This window comes from Ursus arctos, unplaced genomic scaffold, assembly GCF_023065955.2.
Source record: "Ursus arctos isolate Adak ecotype North America unplaced genomic scaffold, UrsArc2.0 scaffold_22, whole genome shotgun sequence".
Taxonomy (NCBI): Eukaryota; Metazoa; Chordata; class Mammalia; order Carnivora; family Ursidae; genus Ursus; species Ursus arctos.
The window spans coordinates 12,714,742-12,736,394 of NW_026622897.1; the positions used below are offsets into that span (position 1 = coordinate 12,714,742).

Sequence of the window (21,653 nt, forward strand, 5' to 3'; positions counted from 1 at the left end):
GGCATCCTCTACGGACCGTGCCCACGCTCAGCGCACTCCCACCGGCGGCCTGTCCGCCCGCTGCTTCCTCGGACCCTCACATGGCTGGCTCCTCGTCGCTCAGGAGACGACTTAAATGCCACTTCCTCAGAAAGCTCTTCTCTGGCCACCTCGTCAATCTCAAGTGGGCCTCTAGTCACCCTCTATTCCACCACACGAATCTTCTCCACACAAATGACTTCTTTTGAAGCCCTCTGATTTACTTCTTTATTGTCTAGCTCCCCCACCACAACGTAAGGCCCGTGTCTTTCTCACCGATGTTTCTGGTACCAAACCTCCAATACCAGAGATGGTGATTATACCTAACTGGAGTTCAACCAACAGCTACTGAGTATATGAACCAATATTTACTGAAACTCTAATCAAACGAGATTGTGTTCGTGAAAAATGCTTTTTTAAAACTATGAAGTTCTGGGAAGGGGGGGTGAGGAGGCGGGTGAGTTGGGGAAGGGGACTAAAAGGCACACATTTCCAGTTATAAAAGAAGTAAGAGGTGAAGGGGCAATGTGCAGCGCTGGGAATACAGCTAAGGACAGTGTAACCTCGCACGGCCACAGACAGATGGTGGTCGCTAGATTCTTGCGGTGGTCGCGCATCATGTACATAAACGCTGAACCACTATGTCGTACACCTGAGACGACTACAGTGTTGTAATGCCAGTTATGTTTCAATAAAAAAAAAAGATACTTTTTAAAATAACTACAGAATTCTCTGTAAGATATAGGTTTTAAAACAGTTTCCATTTCATGACATTGGTCCTGAAAATAAAACTGGCCAGTGATGACAGTAGTAACCAATCAGTGCTAATTTTAAAAGACTTATGTCCAAGGCACTGTGCTTAACAACTTTATTTCATTTACTCTTCTCAACAACCCTAAATTAGCTTCTATTATTAGCCCCCTGTATAAAAGAAGAAACAAGTGAACGTGCTCAACGTTGCAAAGTGATGGCAGGGCTGGGGCTGGAGAGCTAGGCTCCTAGCCACCCTTGATATAGCTTCATGTGGATATAAATCCTGTTTGATCTATTTTTCTGGAGTGAATTCAACTCTGCAACCCTACAGTTTCTGCACCATGTGGCAACACCATTCTAAATCACCATATTAAAAGGAATACAAAGAGTAATTAAGACAATGTACTCAATTCTAAATTTATTCTTGCTTTAAAAGAAAATACAAAAAGGAAAGTCCCTATATCAAAATGATTTTATAGCAGGCATCAATCGTTCTTACTTTATAATTAAAAGTATATTCAAATGCAGTGTAGATCCTAAAACCTAAACGCCTATGAAAGAGTAAATGCCATCTACAACATTATACTTTTATTAAAATTATGTTTCCAAAGTAGCCAGGCCACACCCCCCAACTGGAGCATTTGGATGGATTATAAATATCTTTGCCACACACCTTTGTGATCTGCAATTACTTGAGAGGAAAAAATGTTCCTAATTTAAAAAGTTACTACAATTGGGGTGCCTGGTTGGCCCAGTCGGTTAAGTGTCCAACTCTTGGTCTCAGCTCAGGTCTTGATCTCAGGGATGTGAGTTCAAGCTCCATGTTGGGTTCCACATTGGGCACATGGAGCCTACTTTAAAAAAAAAAAAAAAAAAAAAAAAGTTACTACAACTAAAGACCCCCAGCTAGAGAGGAAGTCTGAGCCTGATTGGAAAGTGGTGAGATTTTTGTTCAGGCCTCTAGATGGCACCCTTCTGTTTTCTTTCAGTTCCCACACAGCATATAGCGCATAAAAGGTAACCACCTCAGTCCTCAATCAGACAACCAAGACAGAATGACTTTCAGTTATTGGCTTGCTTTAAGACAGGATTTTCAAGGCAATTTTCTTAAAAACAAAAGAAATGAACACTAATATAGTAAGCCTTGCCTAGAAAATGTAGCTAGTTCAATTTCAGGATCTTGAAACCTTTATTCAGTCATCTTTAATCAGTATTTGGTTTCAGATGCCTTAAAAACTCTCCAGAAAAATGCGAACAAGAATTTATACACAAACATTTGCATGTAATTTCAGTCTGTTCAAGGAGCCCCCAAATCATGCCATCGATTCCTCCGATGTCTACAGGCCCCAGGTTAAGGCCTCCGGGTGGCAGTGACAATACCCAGGAGACAAGTTTTTATTTTGTATGCCCTCCATGATATCCCTCATGCAAAGGAACAGAAATCTCACACTTTCCATGTGTTGCACAGATGGCAAAACGCAGAAAGCCAGATATTATCACCAAGTCCTACTTCCTAAGTGTCCTACATAGCTCATGAAATTAAATTCAAGCTCGATTTGAACACACTGTTCTATATAAAATATGGACAGAGGGTGAAAACAAAGGTAATCGATGCTCCCAACCTAATAGCAAAACCAACCACGGGGCAGGCAATTAAAATGAGTGGAAGGAAGCTAGGGCCTCCGATGAAAGGGAACACACGTCAACTTTTCCAGCTGCCAAGTCCTCGATTTTCATGTCGGCAACGGCCCCATCCCTCGTGCCCTCCCTCGGCTGGGGCCTGAAACCGAAGGGCCCCGGGCTGTGCAGGATTAGTGTGCTGTGCGTGTGCGTGTGCCAGAGGAGCCAGCAGGGCCTTCAGACGCCCGCTTTCATCTGCTCCGCACAAGACGCCAGGCGGTCTCCGCAGTGCAGATCGCCAGGGGCCCTGAAACACGATCTGCCACCAGAATGCTAACTAGAGGATGCGCTGCTAGGCCCTGCCCTGCGGTGCTGACAAGCGTTTGGAAGCCTCCATGGGGAGAGAGCTGCTGGCGGGCCAGGCCCTAAAATGGGAATTACATGGAGATTGCCTGTGTCATTCCATCTAAGAGGGCCAGGTCTTTAACACCTTTTTTCTTCTAGAAACTTGATAATGAACAGTTTTTCTCTAACAGGTTCAAAGTAGTCCATCTGGATGGGGGGGGGGGAGCGGGGGAGGGAGGGTGGAATTGGGGGAAGTAGAGTGTGAGGAAGGGCAATTAAAAACCAACTTCAAATTCACCAAAGATAGGTGACTAAAGTTCTGTCTCCAGTTTCCAGGCCAGAAGAAGAAATGAGTAACTTCAGAAAGAATTTCCAGACTCAAGGTTTGAGAACGTGGCCCCTAAAGACAGGTGAAAGGCCAGGAGGCTGATTTATCCTGGAGACAAGAAGGTGTAGGTCAGCAGCAAGGGGCATACGGGGTGTTCTTCAAGTCTCAGAAAGGGTTTTATAAAGAAAACCAGGCGGATTTACACTATGCTCTTCCAGAGGCCTGAATCTGAGCAGTTCAATGTAGGACAAGTCTTTCTAATTGTTAGAGGTGATCCAAATTCCTGGGTCAGGGTCTTAGGGATCCAAGGAGGGGCCCCGTAGGGAAGTGAGAGGGGCGGTCCAGTGGGCAGGGCCACACCTTCCGCACAGCTAATGTTATCCATTTTATAGATTAGTGTTCTGAGTAAGAGTTCGCTTGCAAAGTTAAGTCCAGAAACAACTGTCCTGGAAAGGACGAACTCCTTGGTCCCGTCTAACTCTGAAAACCATGAATAACTGTGACACGGGAAAGATCTGTCCTGGGAAATAGCGTACTTATTATCACTAGACACGCTGAATCAGGCTGGCATCTGAGAGGTCACTAGATAGGGCTCCCAGCACCACGTGAAGAAGACTGGGAGTCCCATAAGGACGGAGCCTGTGCCTGCCTGAGCCGTGCACCCCAGTTCCCACCACAACACTGGACAGGCTAACACACCCTCCAGAAGGCCGGTGAGAGAAGTACTGGACTGCACGCTTGCTACAGCTCCTTCGAACACCTTTCCTCAGAGGATCCTGAGAATTCACAACAGAACAGCCTTCGCCACGCTTCCAAACAGAAAAAGCAGACAACTATCCTTTTACAGAAGACTGAAAGGTGGCAGTGTTTGGGGGCAAAAGCCTGGATCTGATGGTTTCCAGGGCTTTCCCTGGTAGCTTTAGAGTTCTCTGCCTCACACAGGGGCACCTACTCACTGATCTTGTCTGAGGCAGAATACAGAATAATCTGTAAATCAGATTACTACTTGGGGAGACACAGATATCTGCAATGTGGGCAAAGCCTTAGCGTCAAGATTATGTTGCAACAAACAAGAACTCTTAGCAGGTAAGTCTTCCCCATAAACCCTGTCAATTTGACTCCAAGTATTAATCATAAAACTTTAGCAGTTAACAGAGTGAGAGTGGGACGGAAAAGAGTAAAAAACATAAGGAAGGAGGGCCTGAAAGATTAATAGAGCAATTCCTCCAAAAATATTACTCAATAATAATTACTAACATTTATCGAGCATTTATACGCTAGGCAGAGCACTAACCCCTTTAAGTTAATTAAGTATTTAATTCACACAGCAACCCCTATTACCATCATACCTGTTTTATAGATAAGGAAATGAAAAATCAGAGCAGTTAAGAAATTTGACCTGAAAATAAGAGGCAGAGCCAGGACACAGATTCTGGTCAGTCTTACTCCAAAGCCAGCGTTTGCAACCCACACGGCACCTAAAATAAATTAGTTCTGGATGTTTTACTTGGTAACATATCTTTAAAAAAACAAATCAAGTCGATTTTCTTTTTTTGATAATCGAATGGCAGGTACTATCCACAGGTTCGGTCACGCTAGAGCCACCTACAAGCCAAGTTCAGAAAAAAGCAGGCTGTGAACTCGCTAAAATCCATGTTAAGGGGGATGGTAAATTGGATTGCGAGGAATTGAGAAGGCAAGGACATCGGGGTGCGGATTAAATGCACCAGCGAAGAGTGAACCCAGGACACACACCCGGGTTGTCGGTGCTGAGGGAGACCGCTGGAAGGCCAGAAACAACAGGGTTCCTCCATCAGGGTGCCAGAGACAAGGAGAAGGGGTGGGCAGAGATCTGGGGAACCGAATGACCCGCACGGTCAGGCTGATCCTCTGAAGGAGGGAACGCCAACGGTCCCTTAAGCCCTTCATGTGATGCCAAAGGATGGGACATGGCAAAGCAATCATTTTCGGCTCTGTGGGCAGAGGGGTGGTCTGAAGGACACTGAGTCATAGATTCTTTCTGACCACATAAAACTGCTTTGAGCTGGGGAAACAGAAGACATCTGTGTGCCAGGAGGCACGGGAAGAATGAAAGGAACGGGCAATTCCTCAGGAAATTCTTGAACTTCGCAGGTGCCTGGACAAGGGTATGGTCTGGTGTCTCGCGTGAGTACATTCCAGTCAATACCAGGTGCGTTCAAAGGGAATTCCAAAGAGTTCTTTATTTTCAATAATTTTAACAAACTTCTTAATAACGTTTAATTCCCCAGAGCAATTCAAATTTCAAAGAGGGCTCTATTTCTCTCAAATCTCAAAATCTAAAAAGGAAACAAAAATAAATTGGCTATTAAAATCTCTAAAATGTCTGCTTCCTGGAAAACAAATAACCTTATAATTTTTTTTTCAAGTTAAATGGCACTAAAGTCTTACAGTTTTCAGAACCAGGATACTATGGGATATACTGCCAGATTCTGTTATCCATTCACATTGCCTAGCTCAGGTCGCAGTCGTGGGGAGAACGGATACCGTGACAGCAGGTGACAGATAAATGGTCTGCGGTGACAACCTCTGGATGGAACAGTATGGCGCCCATAAGAGTTGGTGCCCTTGCCATGTATGTTCTGGACTTACGGATGTTTGTGTCTCATAGCTCCTCTTTAACGCCACCTGCCTTTTCCCAAAAGGAGAACCAGGCACCAAACATGCTGTTCTTCTTAATGAAAAGAAAATCTAATCTGCCATCATGTCCTCATCCTGTCACCATCACGGCTAAAATAGCGTGACTGTCTCGCAGCATCATGCTCCTATAGAAATAATGAACAAGTCAATCAAAAACACACCAGAGGGGTTACTGCCAAGACCTCTTCTTTTGGTAAGAAGCTGGCCAGATTAAGGGACCCTCACTCTGCCTGTAGACTACACCCCAGAAATGACATTTTGTAATATGCCCAAGGAAACCCTGTCATTGTCAGCTGTCAGCTGAGGTCAAACCTACTTTACACAATGACTATTTTAAAATCTAAACGAAGTAGACAAATGGTCTTGAAACAAGACATTTCTAGGTATAAATAACATATGCTGAATGTGCTAAGACCCACAGATGCGCTCAGAGATGGCGGAAATGTTAAATACAATCATGCAAAATACACAGGTTTTTTGTTGTTGTTGCAATGAAATTTTGTTATATTGGATATTCCTGGAACAATGTTGCTATAGGGATTGGAAGACTTGTACCCTATAAACTCAATTTTGATACATTACTGTCATAACAGAATTATATACACATTTCCAACTTGCAAGTTAGTTAAGGAGGTTTATTCAAAGTACTAGTCAAAACCACAGTTTTACACAACCAAAGAAAATACATAATCTTGAAATTAACTATAATGGAACTTAATCTACAATAGTGTTGGCAGTAACAAGATTTGACTCATAAAAAACAAGCATTGAGATCAGCTCCTCCTGGGTTAGCATGGCACTGAGGGGAAAAAAAATCTTGTTTTGAAATCATCTGCTTTCAGTTCTTCAGGGGAAAGAAAACTGGGAGTCCCAGTGCTGAAGTATTCAGTAAAATTCCTAGAAGGATAGTCTGACCGTAAGAGATCAGACAAGGAAATGGAGAGTTCTTGATTTAAATATAAATCCCAACAGTGCCGGTTTCTGCAAATTATTATCAGAATGTTCTGGAATAAATATAAAGTGCCTTATAACTAAACCCTGTGAGACACTTTCTGTGGCTGAACACAGAGGCCAAGGGAAGGTGGCTTGGCACAACTGAGCAAATAAAGATGGGGCTGGTGAGAAAAGTTTTTCGTGGGGAATGAATAAACTTAGGCTGAGAGACTTTTGTCTTTGGTTTTAGCAGTTAGTTTATCAGCCTTAGATAGACTGAGGAAAAAACAAGGGTTTGGCCATCTCTCTCCATTCATTAGAAAAATAACACCTATTTCTTGAATGTTCCTTATTTTCTAGTTTTCCTAGGTGGCTGCAATGCTTCAGAATTAAGATTCAGAGATCAGGCGATGTGGCTTAAAGGCTGGGAGGCTGACACTGACCTCCAGGCCCTACAGGGAAGAGTCCCCGGCAGGCTGTGGTGGTCTACTACAGGCTGTCCAACTTGAAGTTCACACTTTTTAAAAAGAATGTTGTTGCCTTACTGCCCTAGCAGTATTCAAGTATGGTTTTAAGTTCTAGTATCAGTCCTTAGAGTACAACAAAATTCTGGCTTAGTTTTATTCCAGAGTCCAATATAGAGTAGTTGATACTCTTTTTTCAATACGTAATTGATGCGGATGGACCAAGATATCTATTCCAGGACTCTCTTGATACTTGGAATACCTTGGCAGATACGTATTTCTTGAGAACGAAAACACGATCAAAGACAGAAGCCAGGCGGCTAGTGTTCAAATCTCGGCTCTGCCACCTCCTAGCTGTGGGATTTGGGTCTATCACTCCATCTTGCCATGCCTTGATTTTCTTGTCTACCCAATAATGAGAGTCGCCTACTTCCTAGGGTGGTTCTGAATATAAAACAAGTTAGTGCAACAGTGCCTGCTCCATAGAAAGTGTCCAATGAATGTTAAGTATTATCCAAATCTCTGGAGTCCTTCCACTTAGAACTTTCTTCCTCTCTCTGTTTTCCTCCATAGGGCTGCCAGAAGCTTGGGGACAGTCTGCTTGCAAGGGGCAGCAATAAATAAGGCAGTACCAGTACTTACCCATGGTTCCCCACTACGTTAGGTGGAATCAGAGGAGGCCTGCGTGACCCTGAGAGAGATCCTGTCTCTTTCCTGACATCACCTGTGATTTCTTCATTCACAACACGAAAGTGCTACGCGGGTGTCCCACTAGTGGCGGAGTATGCCCCAAAATGTATGCCAGAACTACTGTCAGGACGCTGAGCTGCTTAGTGTATGGACGCTGCTGGGTGAGCTCCTTTAATCTCCTGCCCCATCCCCTCTTCGAGAAGTGCTTTTAGCTGAGCAAGGTGCTGCGTGGTTCTTGATGAGTAAGCCAGTCAGGGCAGAGCTGCTGGCGTCCAAGTGCGAGCTTTCTGGCAGGAGCCGCACAGCAGTCTCCTCAGCAGCATTCTGGAAGCCTGGGTCTCGTGTTCTCAGCGATAAAACGCTTATGCAGTATTACAATTAATTAAGGCACAATGAAGTCAGATCAATAAGGACTCAAAAATATCGTCCACAAGAGATCGCTCTGCACTCACTGTCACGGCAGTTTTTCCACTTTAAATTAATTTTCCCTCAGTGAAATGAGTGACTAATCTTACAATAGTCACTAGCAGGTAGTGTAATTGGTGACTAAGACAAACTAGGCTTTAAGAAGGAGGCCTCTGAAGGTTTTAAAAAATATACTGGTAGTTAATGAGTTTGGTGCTCAAAAATTTAAGTCGTTGGCTTCCTTCAGTGAGGGTTGGGGGGTGTCAGAGAAAGCACCCGCCAACACATGTGGTCAGGCGAGGTCTCATCATCTGTAACAGCTTGAAAACCAGCAAGTTTCAACTTTCAATTCTTCTATAATTTAGGCTCAAGGTTTTTACACCTAACCACTCTCCGGGATGCTCTCAGAATTTTAATCTGAAAACACTGGTCTAGACCAAACTTATTTCACTTGAGACATAGAAAGCTAAATCCATAATTGATCAAAACCTTTTTAAAACTAGAAGTCACGTGGCCTGGTCATTCACATAATAACCTATATAAGAAAAGCACATAAAACCAGTGACTAATTTGGATCATCAGTGAATTACCTGTTTAATAATAAAACCCAACAGTCTGACGTAAGATTCTAGAGCTAGGTGGTGATAAGTGAGTTCTTCACTAGAAATAGTTCCTGAATGTTTATATTATAGCCAGTGCTGTCCGGTTTTATGGGAGATGAAGCGGTACGGAGCACAGTTCTGATGTAACTTCTATTCCAGGGCAGAGGGGAAGACACACACATAGTTATAACACTAGGTGGGACAAAGTTGTTCAGCCTCGAATAAATCCTCTTTTAAATTTAAACCACTACCTTCCAACTTGGAAGCAGGTCTTTCGTCGGTCTCGGGATGCCCATGGAAGGACGCCTGTATCAAACTCACAAGACGAGGCACAGAAATACCCACTAGCTGTGAGGACACCTCATTCCACACATTACTGACAATAAAGAGACGCTCAGAATTCTTGAACTAGCTGTGTCCATCTGTATAGCGTGGACCCACACAGCTGCAGATATTCTGGAATTCAACTCCGCTAGAAGCAGCTAGATGGTGCGGCCTTACCCACTTGGCCTCCCAAGTGCTAATTTAGAGAACAGCAGCTTCGCTGGAGCGTCTAAATCCTTTAGGCAGAAAAATGGATCAACTCAGCTCAAGTCTCTGACAACAGCCTGAGAAAAGAAGGGATCTTCCTCAGCCGCGGTATCTCCGGCAGCACAGGAAGCAGGGCTGACAGGCTGGAAAGCCGCTGGCTCCGGCCGTAGACACAGTTCTCTCTGGCTCTCGTGAGATGCCACTGTGTCCAGGAACAAGAGGGGTGAGCAGAAAAGGGACTCGGGGACAGACTGTAGGTTTCCTTCACGAGAACTTGAAACTTCATGGTACTATGATGTCTGAGCTAACAGGAGACTGAACAGCCTTATGAGTTCATCTGCTCCTATGCCTTGCCCTTTGACGGCATGGCGCGCTGGGCCTTGGGCTTCAGCCTCCGATGTTCGGCAAGGCCAAGCACGTGTGTGTCTCTGAGGGCAGGCGGGCTGAGACTGCTAACACAGAACTGTCTACTCATTTCCTGGACTGGGTTGTTGCTCATTTTCTGGCCTTAATTTTACAAAAATGTTTATTCCTATTTATGGAATTATTTGTCTAGGATTAAAAAGTGACCACATTTAGAACAATAATATTGACGTCTCTGAGTCTATAAACTTTCGTGTTAACTTACATTACAAATATTAGTTCTAAGTAGTTCAAATGCTACATAGCTTATTTCCAGGCACTAACAGACAAATGTGGTTGACAGATCATAACTTTTTTTACGAGCCTCCACCACCTGAAGCCGGCCCAGGCAAGGCTGGAGTACCTTTGCTGTGATGCAAGGGGATGGGGGTGGAGGGCAGAAGGGATCCAAGTTGCTCACAGGAAACACTGCACCCTGGAAAAGCAGAGGAAGTGGTTTGTTTACCTTGCCCTTTCTGTGCAACAGTGCGGTGTCGTCAAACACTGAATACGTGACTAAGTCAGCCATGTAGTACCTGGGTGGCTTTAGGCAAGTCAAGTAATTAAACCTCATTGGCAAAATGCTAAAACAGTACGTGTCAATACCAATTCCAGAGTACGGTTATCCAGCTCAAATTAGATCAAGTATTGGAAATACTGTATCAACTCGAAAGTCACAAAGAAATGTAGATCACTATTACTGATGTTATGATTTGAATACGAGTGCCCATTCTGGAGGAGTTTTGTAGGCAGCATTTTAACAAACCTACGCAGGCATTCATTCATTTATGTAACGAATGCTTCCTGAGTGCCTGCGAGGGCCAGGCACTGTCCCAAGCCCTGGGAATAAATACGGCAGTGAGCAGAAACAAAAGCTCATGCAGTCAAGAGGCAGTGGGACAGGGAGTAGGGACGCGATCGGCAGATGAGGTCCGGCAGTGGTCCAGCCATGTAAAAACTGAAGCAGAGTTCTGGAAAGAGAAAGGCTTCTCTGAGGAGACTCTGAAGCAGAAACCTCAAGCGACATGAGGAAGCAAGCCACGTGAATCCTTGAGGGAACAGGAATGTGTGCCTGGAGAGTCTGAGGAGCAGCGAGGATGCCTCTGTGACTGGTGCTCGGAACCTGCGGCGAGCAGTAGCAGGACATGACGTGAAAGAGGCGGCCAATTGCAGCTGTGCCTTGTTGGCCATCGTGATGATGGCTTTTTGAACTTTATTCTACAAGGAAACGCAAGCCATTGGAGGGTTTTCAATAGGATTCTATGTACTATTTACTCACTATTTACTAAGTCCTGCTACATGCCAGATACTATGCTAGACTCTAGACAACTGAAAAAACGTGCTTCATCTATATTTTCTCTAAGCTCAGTCTGGTGTGGAAGATGTACAATAAAAGAAGTAATTACAATAAAAAGTTTGGTGAGTCCCATGATTTAAAAAAAAAAAAAAACAACCCAGAGATCTGAAGACTGGTAGAAATTATCTTGATTGTTTTTCTAGTACACCAAATTTCTTATTCTAGAATACAGGAGTGGATGGAGTCAGGTTGGGGGAGGAAGAAGTATTCTGGGCAGAGGGATCTGCTCCACAGAACATCACCTGTTCAGGGGACTGGAAGAAGTCAGGCTGACCAGGTGTACAGTGGCAGCCGGGGCAGCAGAGACGGGCAGGCACCAGGTCATGAGGTATTTCTAGACCACTGTTTTTCAAACAGCAGTCGTGACATCAATCTAGTAAGTTATAATCAGCAGTTTTTAATGTAATAGAATAAAATATATTGGATTGTAGTGCACATAGTAAAGGCAAGCTTTGCTTTTTAAAAAAACTTCAGTTCAGGAGTATGGGTATATGTGCGTTTCAGGTCTGAGTATAAAAGATGTTTTTTACTATGGTCATGGTCAAAATGTTTGAAAGTCAGTGCCCCTGCCACATTAAGCCTAGAGGCAACTTTAGCCTAGAGGCAAACCATTTCGGAGGCAAACCGTTGAAAAGTTTAAGCCGGAAAAGGGTATGATCAGATCTGTGTGTATTGTTTTTATATGTGTGTATTAGAAAGATTCCTCATGCAGCATGTGGAGAATGGATCAGGGAGGGACAAGACTGGAGCCAGAAACCGTTAATTGGCTATTTTTTCATCTAGGCAAGAACCACTACAGAAGTGCTAGAGGAAAGGAGGCTCGAATGGACAGGATTTGGCAACTGATCAGCTGTGACAACGGTGAGAGGGGGGAGGAATCAGGATAGTTTCTGCCTTGCTCCCACGGTGATACCTGCCATTCACTAGGATAGGCAACCAAGGATGGGGAGGGGGAGTTAAAGTCAGTTGTGAGCTGTTTCTATTGATGTGAACTCAAGACTTTGTAAAAGTGAAGTTGATCAGTAGCAATGGGCTGGACAGGTCGCCCTTCATCCCTGAGGAGAGGTCTGGGCCAGAGAGCTAACTGAGCGTTCACAGGGGGCTGAACATCACGGTCCTCACTGAAGCCGTGGCAGTGAGACGGCTCAGAAGGACGGCATAAAGAAGAAAAGACTTAAAGGATGGACAGAGAAAGAGAAACCCGGCAGAGATGACTGAGAAGGTGCATCCAGAGAGACAGGAGGAAAACTAGAGAATGTGGTGTCTGAGAAGCAGTGAGAAAAAAGTGTTTCAGAAAGTAGGGAGTGACTCAAGGATAAGAAAACACACAACCTGATTTAAAAATGGGCCAAACACTTGGACAGACAAGTCACCAAAGAAGATAGACAGATGATAAATATGCATTATGAAAAGACGCTCATCATCATACATCGTCAGGGAACTGCATATTAAAATAACGAGCAACCACTACGCCAAACTCCAGAGCACGGACAGTACAACAGGCTGGCCAGGGTGCGGGGCCAAGGGGGCGCTCGCTCTCCGCTGGCCGGAATGTAAATTGTGGCAGCGGCCTTGGAAGGGAGCTGGGAGGTTTCTTACAAAACTAAACATATTCTTCCATTCTATCCAGCAATCACACTTCCTCCTAATTTGCCCGAAAGAGTCGAAAGCTCAGGTCCACAGCAACACGTGCACATGTTTACAGCAGTTGCATTCATCACTGCCCAAACGTGGAAGGGACCCCATGTCTGGCGAGTAAATGGATAAATGGGGTAAATCCACACAATGGAATGTTATTCAGCGTTAAAAAGAAATGAGCGATCAAGCCCCGAAAAGCCACGGAGGAACCTAATGTGCATCTAACTGAGTGAAAGAAGACCACATACTGTGGGATTCCAACTACTATATATGACATTCTAGAAAAGGCAACACTAGGGACACAGTAAAATGCTCAGTGGTTACCAGAGGTTGGCGGAGGGGTCAACAGGCAGAGGCTCTTTCGGGCAGTGAAACTGCTCTGTAGGATAGTATAATGGTGCATACACGTCAGCGTATGTTTGTGCAAATCCACAGAATGGACGCCACAGGTGAGCGCTAATGTAAACCACGGACTTCGGGTGATAATCTGATATGGTGTCGATGCAGGATGACTGACTGTAGCAAATAGGCTATGTTGGTGCAGGATACCGATCGTGGAGAAGGTTACGAGTGTGCGGGGACTGGGGATATGGGAACTGGCTTCACTTTGTTCACTTTTGCTGTGAACCTAAAACTACCCTAAAAAATAAAGTATATTTTTAGGAAAGAAAGAAAGGAAGGAAGGAAGGGAGGGAGGAGTGGGTCAGGGCTAAGCACTGCTGGACAGTCACGAATATAAGGACTGAGGACACCCAGTGGACGACGACAGGATCACTGATGACTGGCCAGAGCGATATGCTGGACCCGTCTGTTTCCTTTTACAGTCAAATTGGGGATAGCTGTGCCTATTTCTTTTTGCTATTTCCCTTCCATTCCTCTTCTGTCATAGCCACAGGCACTAGGTTGTGCTCCTGCCCCCACCAAAGCCGTCCTCCAGCGTCGTCGCCGATCTCCACCTTCCCGAATCCCAAGTTCAGCTCCCGCTCATCTTCTCTCACCTGTCGACAGCACCTGGCAGAGTTCCTCATTCTCTCCTCCTTGAAACATTTTCCTCCTTGTTTTCTAGGACGGCAGTCCCTCTGGCTTACCTCGCTGGTGATTCCCGTGCCGACCTCTCTTCATCTTTCTGATCTCTGACCATTACTGTGGTCCGGAGATGAGCCCCTGGACCCCTTCTCTATAATCACTGCCTACAGAGCGATCCCATCTCATAGCTGTAAATATTATCTATACACTGACGATTCACAGATGCACCTCCCTGGCCCATGACTCTCCACCAAGCTACAGCCCTACACCTGCCTACACCAGATCTCAGCTTAGAGGTGTAACGCACATCTCAAACTAAATGATCTAAAACATCTCTCCAGAATTAAGTGTTCTTCCCTTATCATCCCCATCGCAGTCAGCAGGAAGTCCATCCTTCCAGTGGCTCAAGCCAACACTCCTGGAGTTATCTTTAGTGACTCTTTCTCTCACATCAAATCCAATATAAATGCTGTTGGAACCAGACTGCCTAGGTTCAAATTCTCGTTTAGCCACTTCGTAGCTGTGTTATCTTGGGAAAATTGCTAAACGCGTCCTGGCTTCAGTTTTATCACTTGTGACATGGGGGTGATAAACTTACATATCTCATAGGGTTGTTGTAATAACGAAATGAGTCAATGTTTACAAACTGCTTTGAACGGTGCCTGCCACACGGTATGGAGTATCTCTCGAATCTGACCACTGCTTACCATCTCCACCTCCACACCCAGTCTGGGAACGAGCCACCAGTATCTCTCATTTGGGTTATTGCAAAAGTCTCCCTTCCTTTAGCCCCTTACCCTTTTAACAAGCACAGCAGCCAAAGTGACTTTTTAGAAAAACAAAAAAATCACAGTCACATGGTTTTGACTTTTTTTGGGTGTCTGAAAATTTTAATAATTGAAATTAGGAAAAAACACAAGGCAGATTATATCATTCTTCTGTTAAAACCTTTGCATTTGGCTCAAAGTAAAAACTCAGGTCTTTCCACTGACTGGGCCCTAAAAGTAAATTCTCTCTCTCCTCTCTGACCTCATCTCTCTTGTCCCTGTCACTCCTTTCAAGCACAGAGGCCCCCAGCGTGTTTCTTCTTTTTTAAATATATATATATTTTTTTTATTTAAATGTTTTTTTATTATATTATGTTAGTCACCATACAGTACATCCCTGGTTTCTGATGTAAAGTTCGATGATTCATTAGTTGCGTATAACACCCACTGCACCATGCAATACGTGCCCTCCTTACTACCCATCTCTTAAACACTCCAGCACACTCCCTCCCAGGGGCCTCTGCACTGGCTGCTCTCCCTAGCTGGCAAGCTCATCCTTAGGCTGCATGGCTCATTCCCTCACCTTCCTTACATTTGTGCTGAAATGTCACTTTCCCAGTGAAGGGATTCCCTGGTCGTACCTTTTCAAATAACTTCCCTCCCACCCACCAGCGCTGACCCCCTTCTCTATTTTAATTTTCTCACAGCACTTATCATTATCAGACACACTATTAAGCCATTAAAACAAGGAGACTTAAAGTGAAATCTAGAAGAAGTTTCCCCTATTAACTCTAAAAGGCAGTTCCCACGTGCTTATACTGTGTTGCCAACACAGGCCATACATTCTGTATGTCATTCCTTAAACTGAAAACATGTTTAGACAAAACGAACTAGAATGCTTACTGTACACTCTCTGAGCTGTTCTTTTCTCATGTGCATAGAAATGGTGATGAAAACCATAGGTTCTGGGTATCTGGTGTCTGTTTGGCATGTTACATTTTTCCAAGAGCTACTTACTGTCCTACTGCCCACTCATTTGAAAAACACTCGTTTAATAGAGTCTGGGGGATACATGTCATGGAAGCAGGGAACGTGGCAGCAGCAAGACTGCGACGCAAAGCCTGCTCCATCCTGGGCATTTACTGCTACGTTTCAGCGGGGCCCCAGTAGATGGAAATATTATCATGAAAAGGGTGGGAGAAGGAGCGGAGGACAGGGGAGAAACATGAATGTTTACTGCCTTGCAACTACGTGATGGGCCTATCGACTTTTTCCATCGACTATTTAATGTAGTCTTCGGAGTAACGCCTCACAAAACTGCCAGCCACTTACAGATGAGGAAACCAAAGCTCTCACAGTCTTGGCAATCAGCCACACAACACGAGGAGCTACCGGCGGAGCTCAGCGCCACACTCAGGCCACCTCAGGCGGGGCCACCGGACGCCTGTATGTACACCGTGTTCCTAGAGAACCTGCTTCTGGAGGCGCCAGTTCAGCAAAGTGGAGCTCAGAAAGGCTGTTAAGTGGGCGGTTTGTGCTCTGTCACTCAATTCCCGCGAGAACTCAGCATGTCAGCTTTCTGTGAACCCCGTCACTGCTATGCGCCGGTAACTCCCTTACCTGTGGACATAAAAAATGGGATGCGGAACTTTCCACTCAACACCCGGGCCCGCAGATTCTGCAGTGTGCTCCCATCAAATGGCAGGGCACCACACACAAGCACATAGAGGACGACTCCAAGGCTCTGCATCCCAAACAGAGAGTACATACAATTAATCGCATCAGAGGAAACAAAAGAAGCCATTATAGTATGTGTATGAAGACGGTGGTGAGTCATGCACAAGATAATGGAACAAACTTTTTCTTCTGTCTTTGTGAGAAATAATATGAGGCATTGTCAAGGCCAATCATCTTTAGGATAGTTAACATTCTTCTTTGCTTCCAGACATGAATTTTGGGTAACATATCTAGAATTTCTCTCAGCACTCATCCTTGAGGGAGAAGGCAAGTGGCAACGACAGAAAGAATCTCTGTTCTTGGCAAGGGCCCCCTTCCAAGCTTGCTCTTGGGCTTGTTTTTTTTTTGCAGATGCAAAAGGGGAAGTTTGAAATCCGTGGCTCGGTCCATAAGACAAGAGCTGGAGGAAAGACTCTGCACAAAGAACTGGGAATTCAAAGCACGGGGGTCAAGGTCTCGCTTCGTGTGCAGCATTCAATGTCCCCCAGGGAGACGGCAGCCGTTCCCCGTGAAGGAGAATCACCGGCCTGGGGGGGCTGAGAGGAGGCAGTACGTACCCAGATGTCCACTTTGGGGCCATCGTATTCCTTTCCCTCGAAGAGCTCAGGCGCAGCATAGGGGGGGCTGCCACACCACGTCTTCAGCAGCTGCCCGGGAGTGAACAGGTTACTGAAGCCAAAATCTAGAAAGACAAACGGACATAACTCAAGTTACTAGCTTCTAGTCACTGAACAAAGGCTCTGGAGCATTACAGTTGAGTATCCAATGTGAAGACAGACCATTTAGAAATTCTCCAACCAGCCACCGGAACTTAACATAATAGTGAAAGGGAGATACAGATGATCCGGAACACCCAAGACCCGTGGTGAACGAAAAGTCCACAGGACCGGTTTATGTCCGCAGAACCAACACTGTTCCCTTCAGAAAGCTACACTGAGGGAGCCGAGTGTGCCTGTTGCTTTCGGAACAAAAGTGACATTGGATGGTGACTGATGTTAAGGCCACATCAGAATCAGTAACTACCTATAAGACCACTCGCCAGGGCCCAGACTTTTCCTATTATTTTTACTTCTTACGAGAAACACATTTATGACCACGAGAGACATACGGACTTGAAAATTTAGATAAAGTGACATTATCATCATTAAGGTGGCTTACTCGAAAGAAAGAATGGGCAACTTATTTACACATTGAAGCAGAAACATTTACAACTTAACTGTAAGTCCCTTTGCGCTTCAACTTTCCCCCTACTTGTCGTCCCCTTCCACTGTTTTAGGAGAAAGCAGATGGGAGACAGGAGAGGTGAGGTGTGGAGAGGAACGCTCAGAAAATCAGCAAGGATGGCAGGCCATAGGACAGAAAGTCGCTGACTTTTGAACACTTTCATGTATGTAAGTATTTACATGAACAACTCGTCTGGAAGAAAGCCTTCTCCCTCCCGCCGCAGGCCTACCACATTCCCTGCGGCGACAGAGCCGGGAATGCCGAGCGCCTCGCTGCTCTCCCCCGCCTAGTTTTACTCCCCTTGACAACTCTGTCCCCCTTTGCTGTTTGCTTTTACTCCTTTCTTCCTTCTACAGCACATGTGTTCTTGCAAGGCCTGTGCTGACTTTGTCTCTCTCTCCTTGCTCTAAGGCCGACTCTTCTGGTTCCATAGCTTCCGTTGTCATTTGTTTGGTAATAATTCTCCAAATTTCTATCTCTGGTCCTGGTACCACTCTTAAATTCCTGATAGGAACTTCTAATACTTACCCGGGAAGAAAGAGCTCAAACTCGCCATCTTCCGAAAACAAATCTGTTCTTCTGCTCATGTTCCCATTAATGTTCGTTAATGGCATTACCATCCCAGCTACTAGAAGCCCTGGAGTCTCCCTTCTCCCTCTCATTTCCCATTCCAAACTGGTAATAAAACTTTTCCTGCTTCTACCCTGTGTGTCCTGAATCCATCTCCTTCCTTCTATTTCCATTCCTACCACCTCAGCTCATACTTGTGTTCTCTCCCACCGAGGCTCGCACACAGCTCATTACCTCCGATTCATTTCCCTCTAGGCCATCCATTCATAGCGTGGGGACAGTCACGCAAATGACACTGTGTCAACTCTTCGCTCAGAAACATGGTGGGGGGGGCCTCCCATCTGCTCACAGAACAGTCTAACCCTCTGAGCCTTGTCCTTCAAGCTCCTTCATGGCCCAGCCCCGCCCCCCTCTCCAACTTCTCCAGGCCATTCTATCATTGCTAGACTACTCACATCCTGTGTTCACGTGCCTTCCTTCAGCTACTTCCTCTCTGTGCCATGCCTTTTCCTTTCTTTCCCACATTTGAAAGATCACTCTTTTCCAAGGCCCAGTCAAATATTACTTCCTATATGAAGCCTTAACTGATTTCCACCACAAAAGACTGTCAATGGCTTCCTCCTCTGTGCTTCCACAGCCCTTCATTAGACCTCTATATCCCGATTACTCTGCCTTACCTTATACTTAGCTGTATTATGCGTTTCTGCCCTCCACTAGTGAGTAAACGGGGGCACTACAGCTGGACTCGCCCGTTTCCACACAGTGCATTCATACACAGCAGGGACGCAAGAAAGGGTCACTGAATGAAATGGCAATACAATCACTAGGCCAAGCCTCCTGTCACTTTCTGGCTCCTGGAGCCTTCTCATCCTTACAATGGCAGCCAGCCAACCACTAGAGCCTCTACTCCTAGCCCTCCCGCCTACAGTTCTAAAATGAACGTAATGATCACAAGGGGCTTAGAGGTCAGGGCCATCATTAGAAACATTAGCAGCCACTTCTATAAGAAATCGAATATTCTCTTTCATCCACGGGAAGTAAATGCTTCTTCTGCTAAGTCTTCCTGGATCTCCTACAAGAAATATCCTCTACCTACTCTGTACTCCCCTATTACTTTGTATTTCTCCCTTATTTTGGTTATTTCCACATACACATATTCTACTCTTCTAGCTCCTGAAAATACACTCCCTCCAGTTCCTTAAGAATACCTTATACATCTCCGACTCTCTCAAATTACCCAGTAAAACAGTGTTTAAACACAACAGGTACTTACTAAATGTCAACTATGATTGCAACTGCACTTAAAGCTCTACCAACTAACCTACAACTCTGAAACCCAATAGCTTTAATTTACTAAAGTCGCATGCGCTGAACCCCATTAAGATTCTTCTTGCAAGAGTGAGGACAGGTGTTAAAAATCCTAACAAATGAGATTCAGCAAAGCAGACGTCTTTGGGAATTTTCTAGAAAGAAGGCCCTTAATCACTTTGTTTTGTTTTAATTGGCTTGCACACCTCTTCCTGAGGTCCTTTTCCATGGCTGGCCTTCCTCGGCAGCATGTGGAAGAGACAGGCAGATGGCGTCTGTAATAATGGATGCACTCTGACGTTGGCGGGACTGCTTAGCAAAAGTCCAGAAGAGAGAATCATGGAGTATTTCATATTTTGAATGGAGAACACACAGGCCACACGATTAATTAAAAGCAGTAGGTTAAAAATGTTCCTAATAAGCAGCTTAAAATATGTAGATTCTCCTTTTGAACCATGGATGCTCTATCTACAATTAGCAAACTTTTAACCCGTTTACTCTGTTGGGGAGGGAAGGCACAAACTTAATGGCATGAGCGTGTTTATCCTACCTACCAAATAGGAAATCTTTACAAAGGAAACATCTCAAAGGAAACCATCTTCGGTGGTGGCTGTAAGCTTAGACTGCTCTGAGGCGCTGATCTGAGAAACGAGCATGCAAGAACGAACGATATGATCGGGGCCTGACAACCACAGGGATCCACATCGGGGAAAGCACCTGCTTTGACAGCATGTTACAACCAGAGGGCTGGCTTCAACAGCTAGACCTATGACCAAGAGCAAGATTTCAGTAAGATTCAACAACAACCCCCCCCCCCCAACCTGCTTGCTCTTATTCCTATTACACACCAAGCAAAACTCCTCTAGTCTTGCAAACCTGTCAGGGGGTCTCCTGTAACCACTCCACGTGTTGTTCCCACTCCTAACTGCACATTTAAGCAAAATCTGCCTTTCCTTGCCTGCTATGACACTTTATTTTTTTCCCCATTAAAGCCAGCTTCCTCCAATGAATGATTCTGGGATATCCTAATTCATTCTTTAATGTACCAGACCTAACGGAATATGACCCACCCTCCCTCTTTAAGACACACATCACTATAAATTCACCAAAAGCGGACTGCTGTCGTATCTCCCTAGTGGTGCCTCCTCACAAGTGCTTCATGTGCGTCTTCAGTACTGCTGTGCGGCTTGTAAATTACAGCTCCGGCTAGCTCACTGTCCATTCGCCAATCACATGACTTATTTTCTGAAAATTTAAGTTACTGATGTGGGAGAAACCTCAAGTTATTAACAAACTGAATCTGGAACTCATTTTGAAAGTTTCGTTCCTTCTAATCTACACTCCAGGGAATGAGTAACTGGAACAGGAAGAATACCTCCTCTTTATTCTCTTAGCTGCTTACCTTTGAGGGGCATTCTGCTACACATTTTAAGAAGACTGGAAGGAAAAAATGAAAGCAGTTGAAACTCAAACCGGTCTATTTTGGGTTCCGTTGGTAGTTTCGGGAAGTAACTCCTCGCTGTGGGGTTGTTGTGGAGGCAGCATGGGGCAGGTGGGGACACACTCTCACCCTTGCTCCACACATTGCCTGTTTTTACTCAGATTTTTGTCCTTTAGCCTTATTGAGATAAATGTCACATTCCATAAAATTCACCCATTTAAAGTGTACTGTTCGGTGGCTTTTAATATATTCATAGAGTTGTACAACTATCACCTCAATTTCAGAACATTTTTATCACCCCTACAAAGAAACCCTATACCCATCAGCAATCAGTCCCCATTTCTCCCCCAACTCTCCCAACAATGAGCCCCGCCCCAGGCCATCACTAATCAACTTTCTGTCTCTATGGATTTGCTTATGCTGGACATTTCCTATAAAAGGGATCATATAAAATATGGATTTTGTGTCTGGCTTCTGTTCCTTAGCATAATGCTTTCAAGGTTCATCCACGTTTTAGCATCTATCAATCAGTACTTTGTTCCTTTCTTTACTGCTGAATAAGATTCCATGGTATGGTTATACTACATTTTATTTATCCACTCACCAGTTGATGGACATTTAGGTTATTTCCACTTTTTAGTATTATGAATAATGCTGCTATAAGAATTCTTTTTTTTTTTTAAAGATTTTATTTATTTATTTGACAGAGAGAGAGAGACAGCCAGTGAGAGAGGAAACACAAGCAGGGGGAGTGGGAGAGAAAGAAGTAGGCTCCCAGCGGAGGAGCCTGACACGGGGCTCGATCCCAGGACCCC

The 21,653-nt window shown here is 44.8% G+C and overlaps 1 protein-coding gene across 8 annotated transcripts in view; it reads right to left on the reverse strand.

Moving 5' to 3' along the window:
* The window catches only part of SIK3 (SIK family kinase 3), a 237,401-nt gene that overhangs the window by 32,931 nt on the left and 182,817 nt on the right, over positions 1 to 21,653 (reverse strand). For all 8 annotated transcript variants that reach the window (XM_048217347.2, XM_048217345.2, XM_048217346.2 and 5 more), the window contains exons 5-6: positions 16,853 to 16,977; positions 16,179 to 16,302 (exon numbers count right to left, since the gene is read on the reverse strand). In XM_048217347.2, coding sequence (XP_048073304.1) covers positions 16,179 to 16,302; positions 16,853 to 16,977 — 249 coding nt within the window. The remainder of the gene's footprint in view (positions 1 to 16,178; positions 16,303 to 16,852; positions 16,978 to 21,653) is intronic.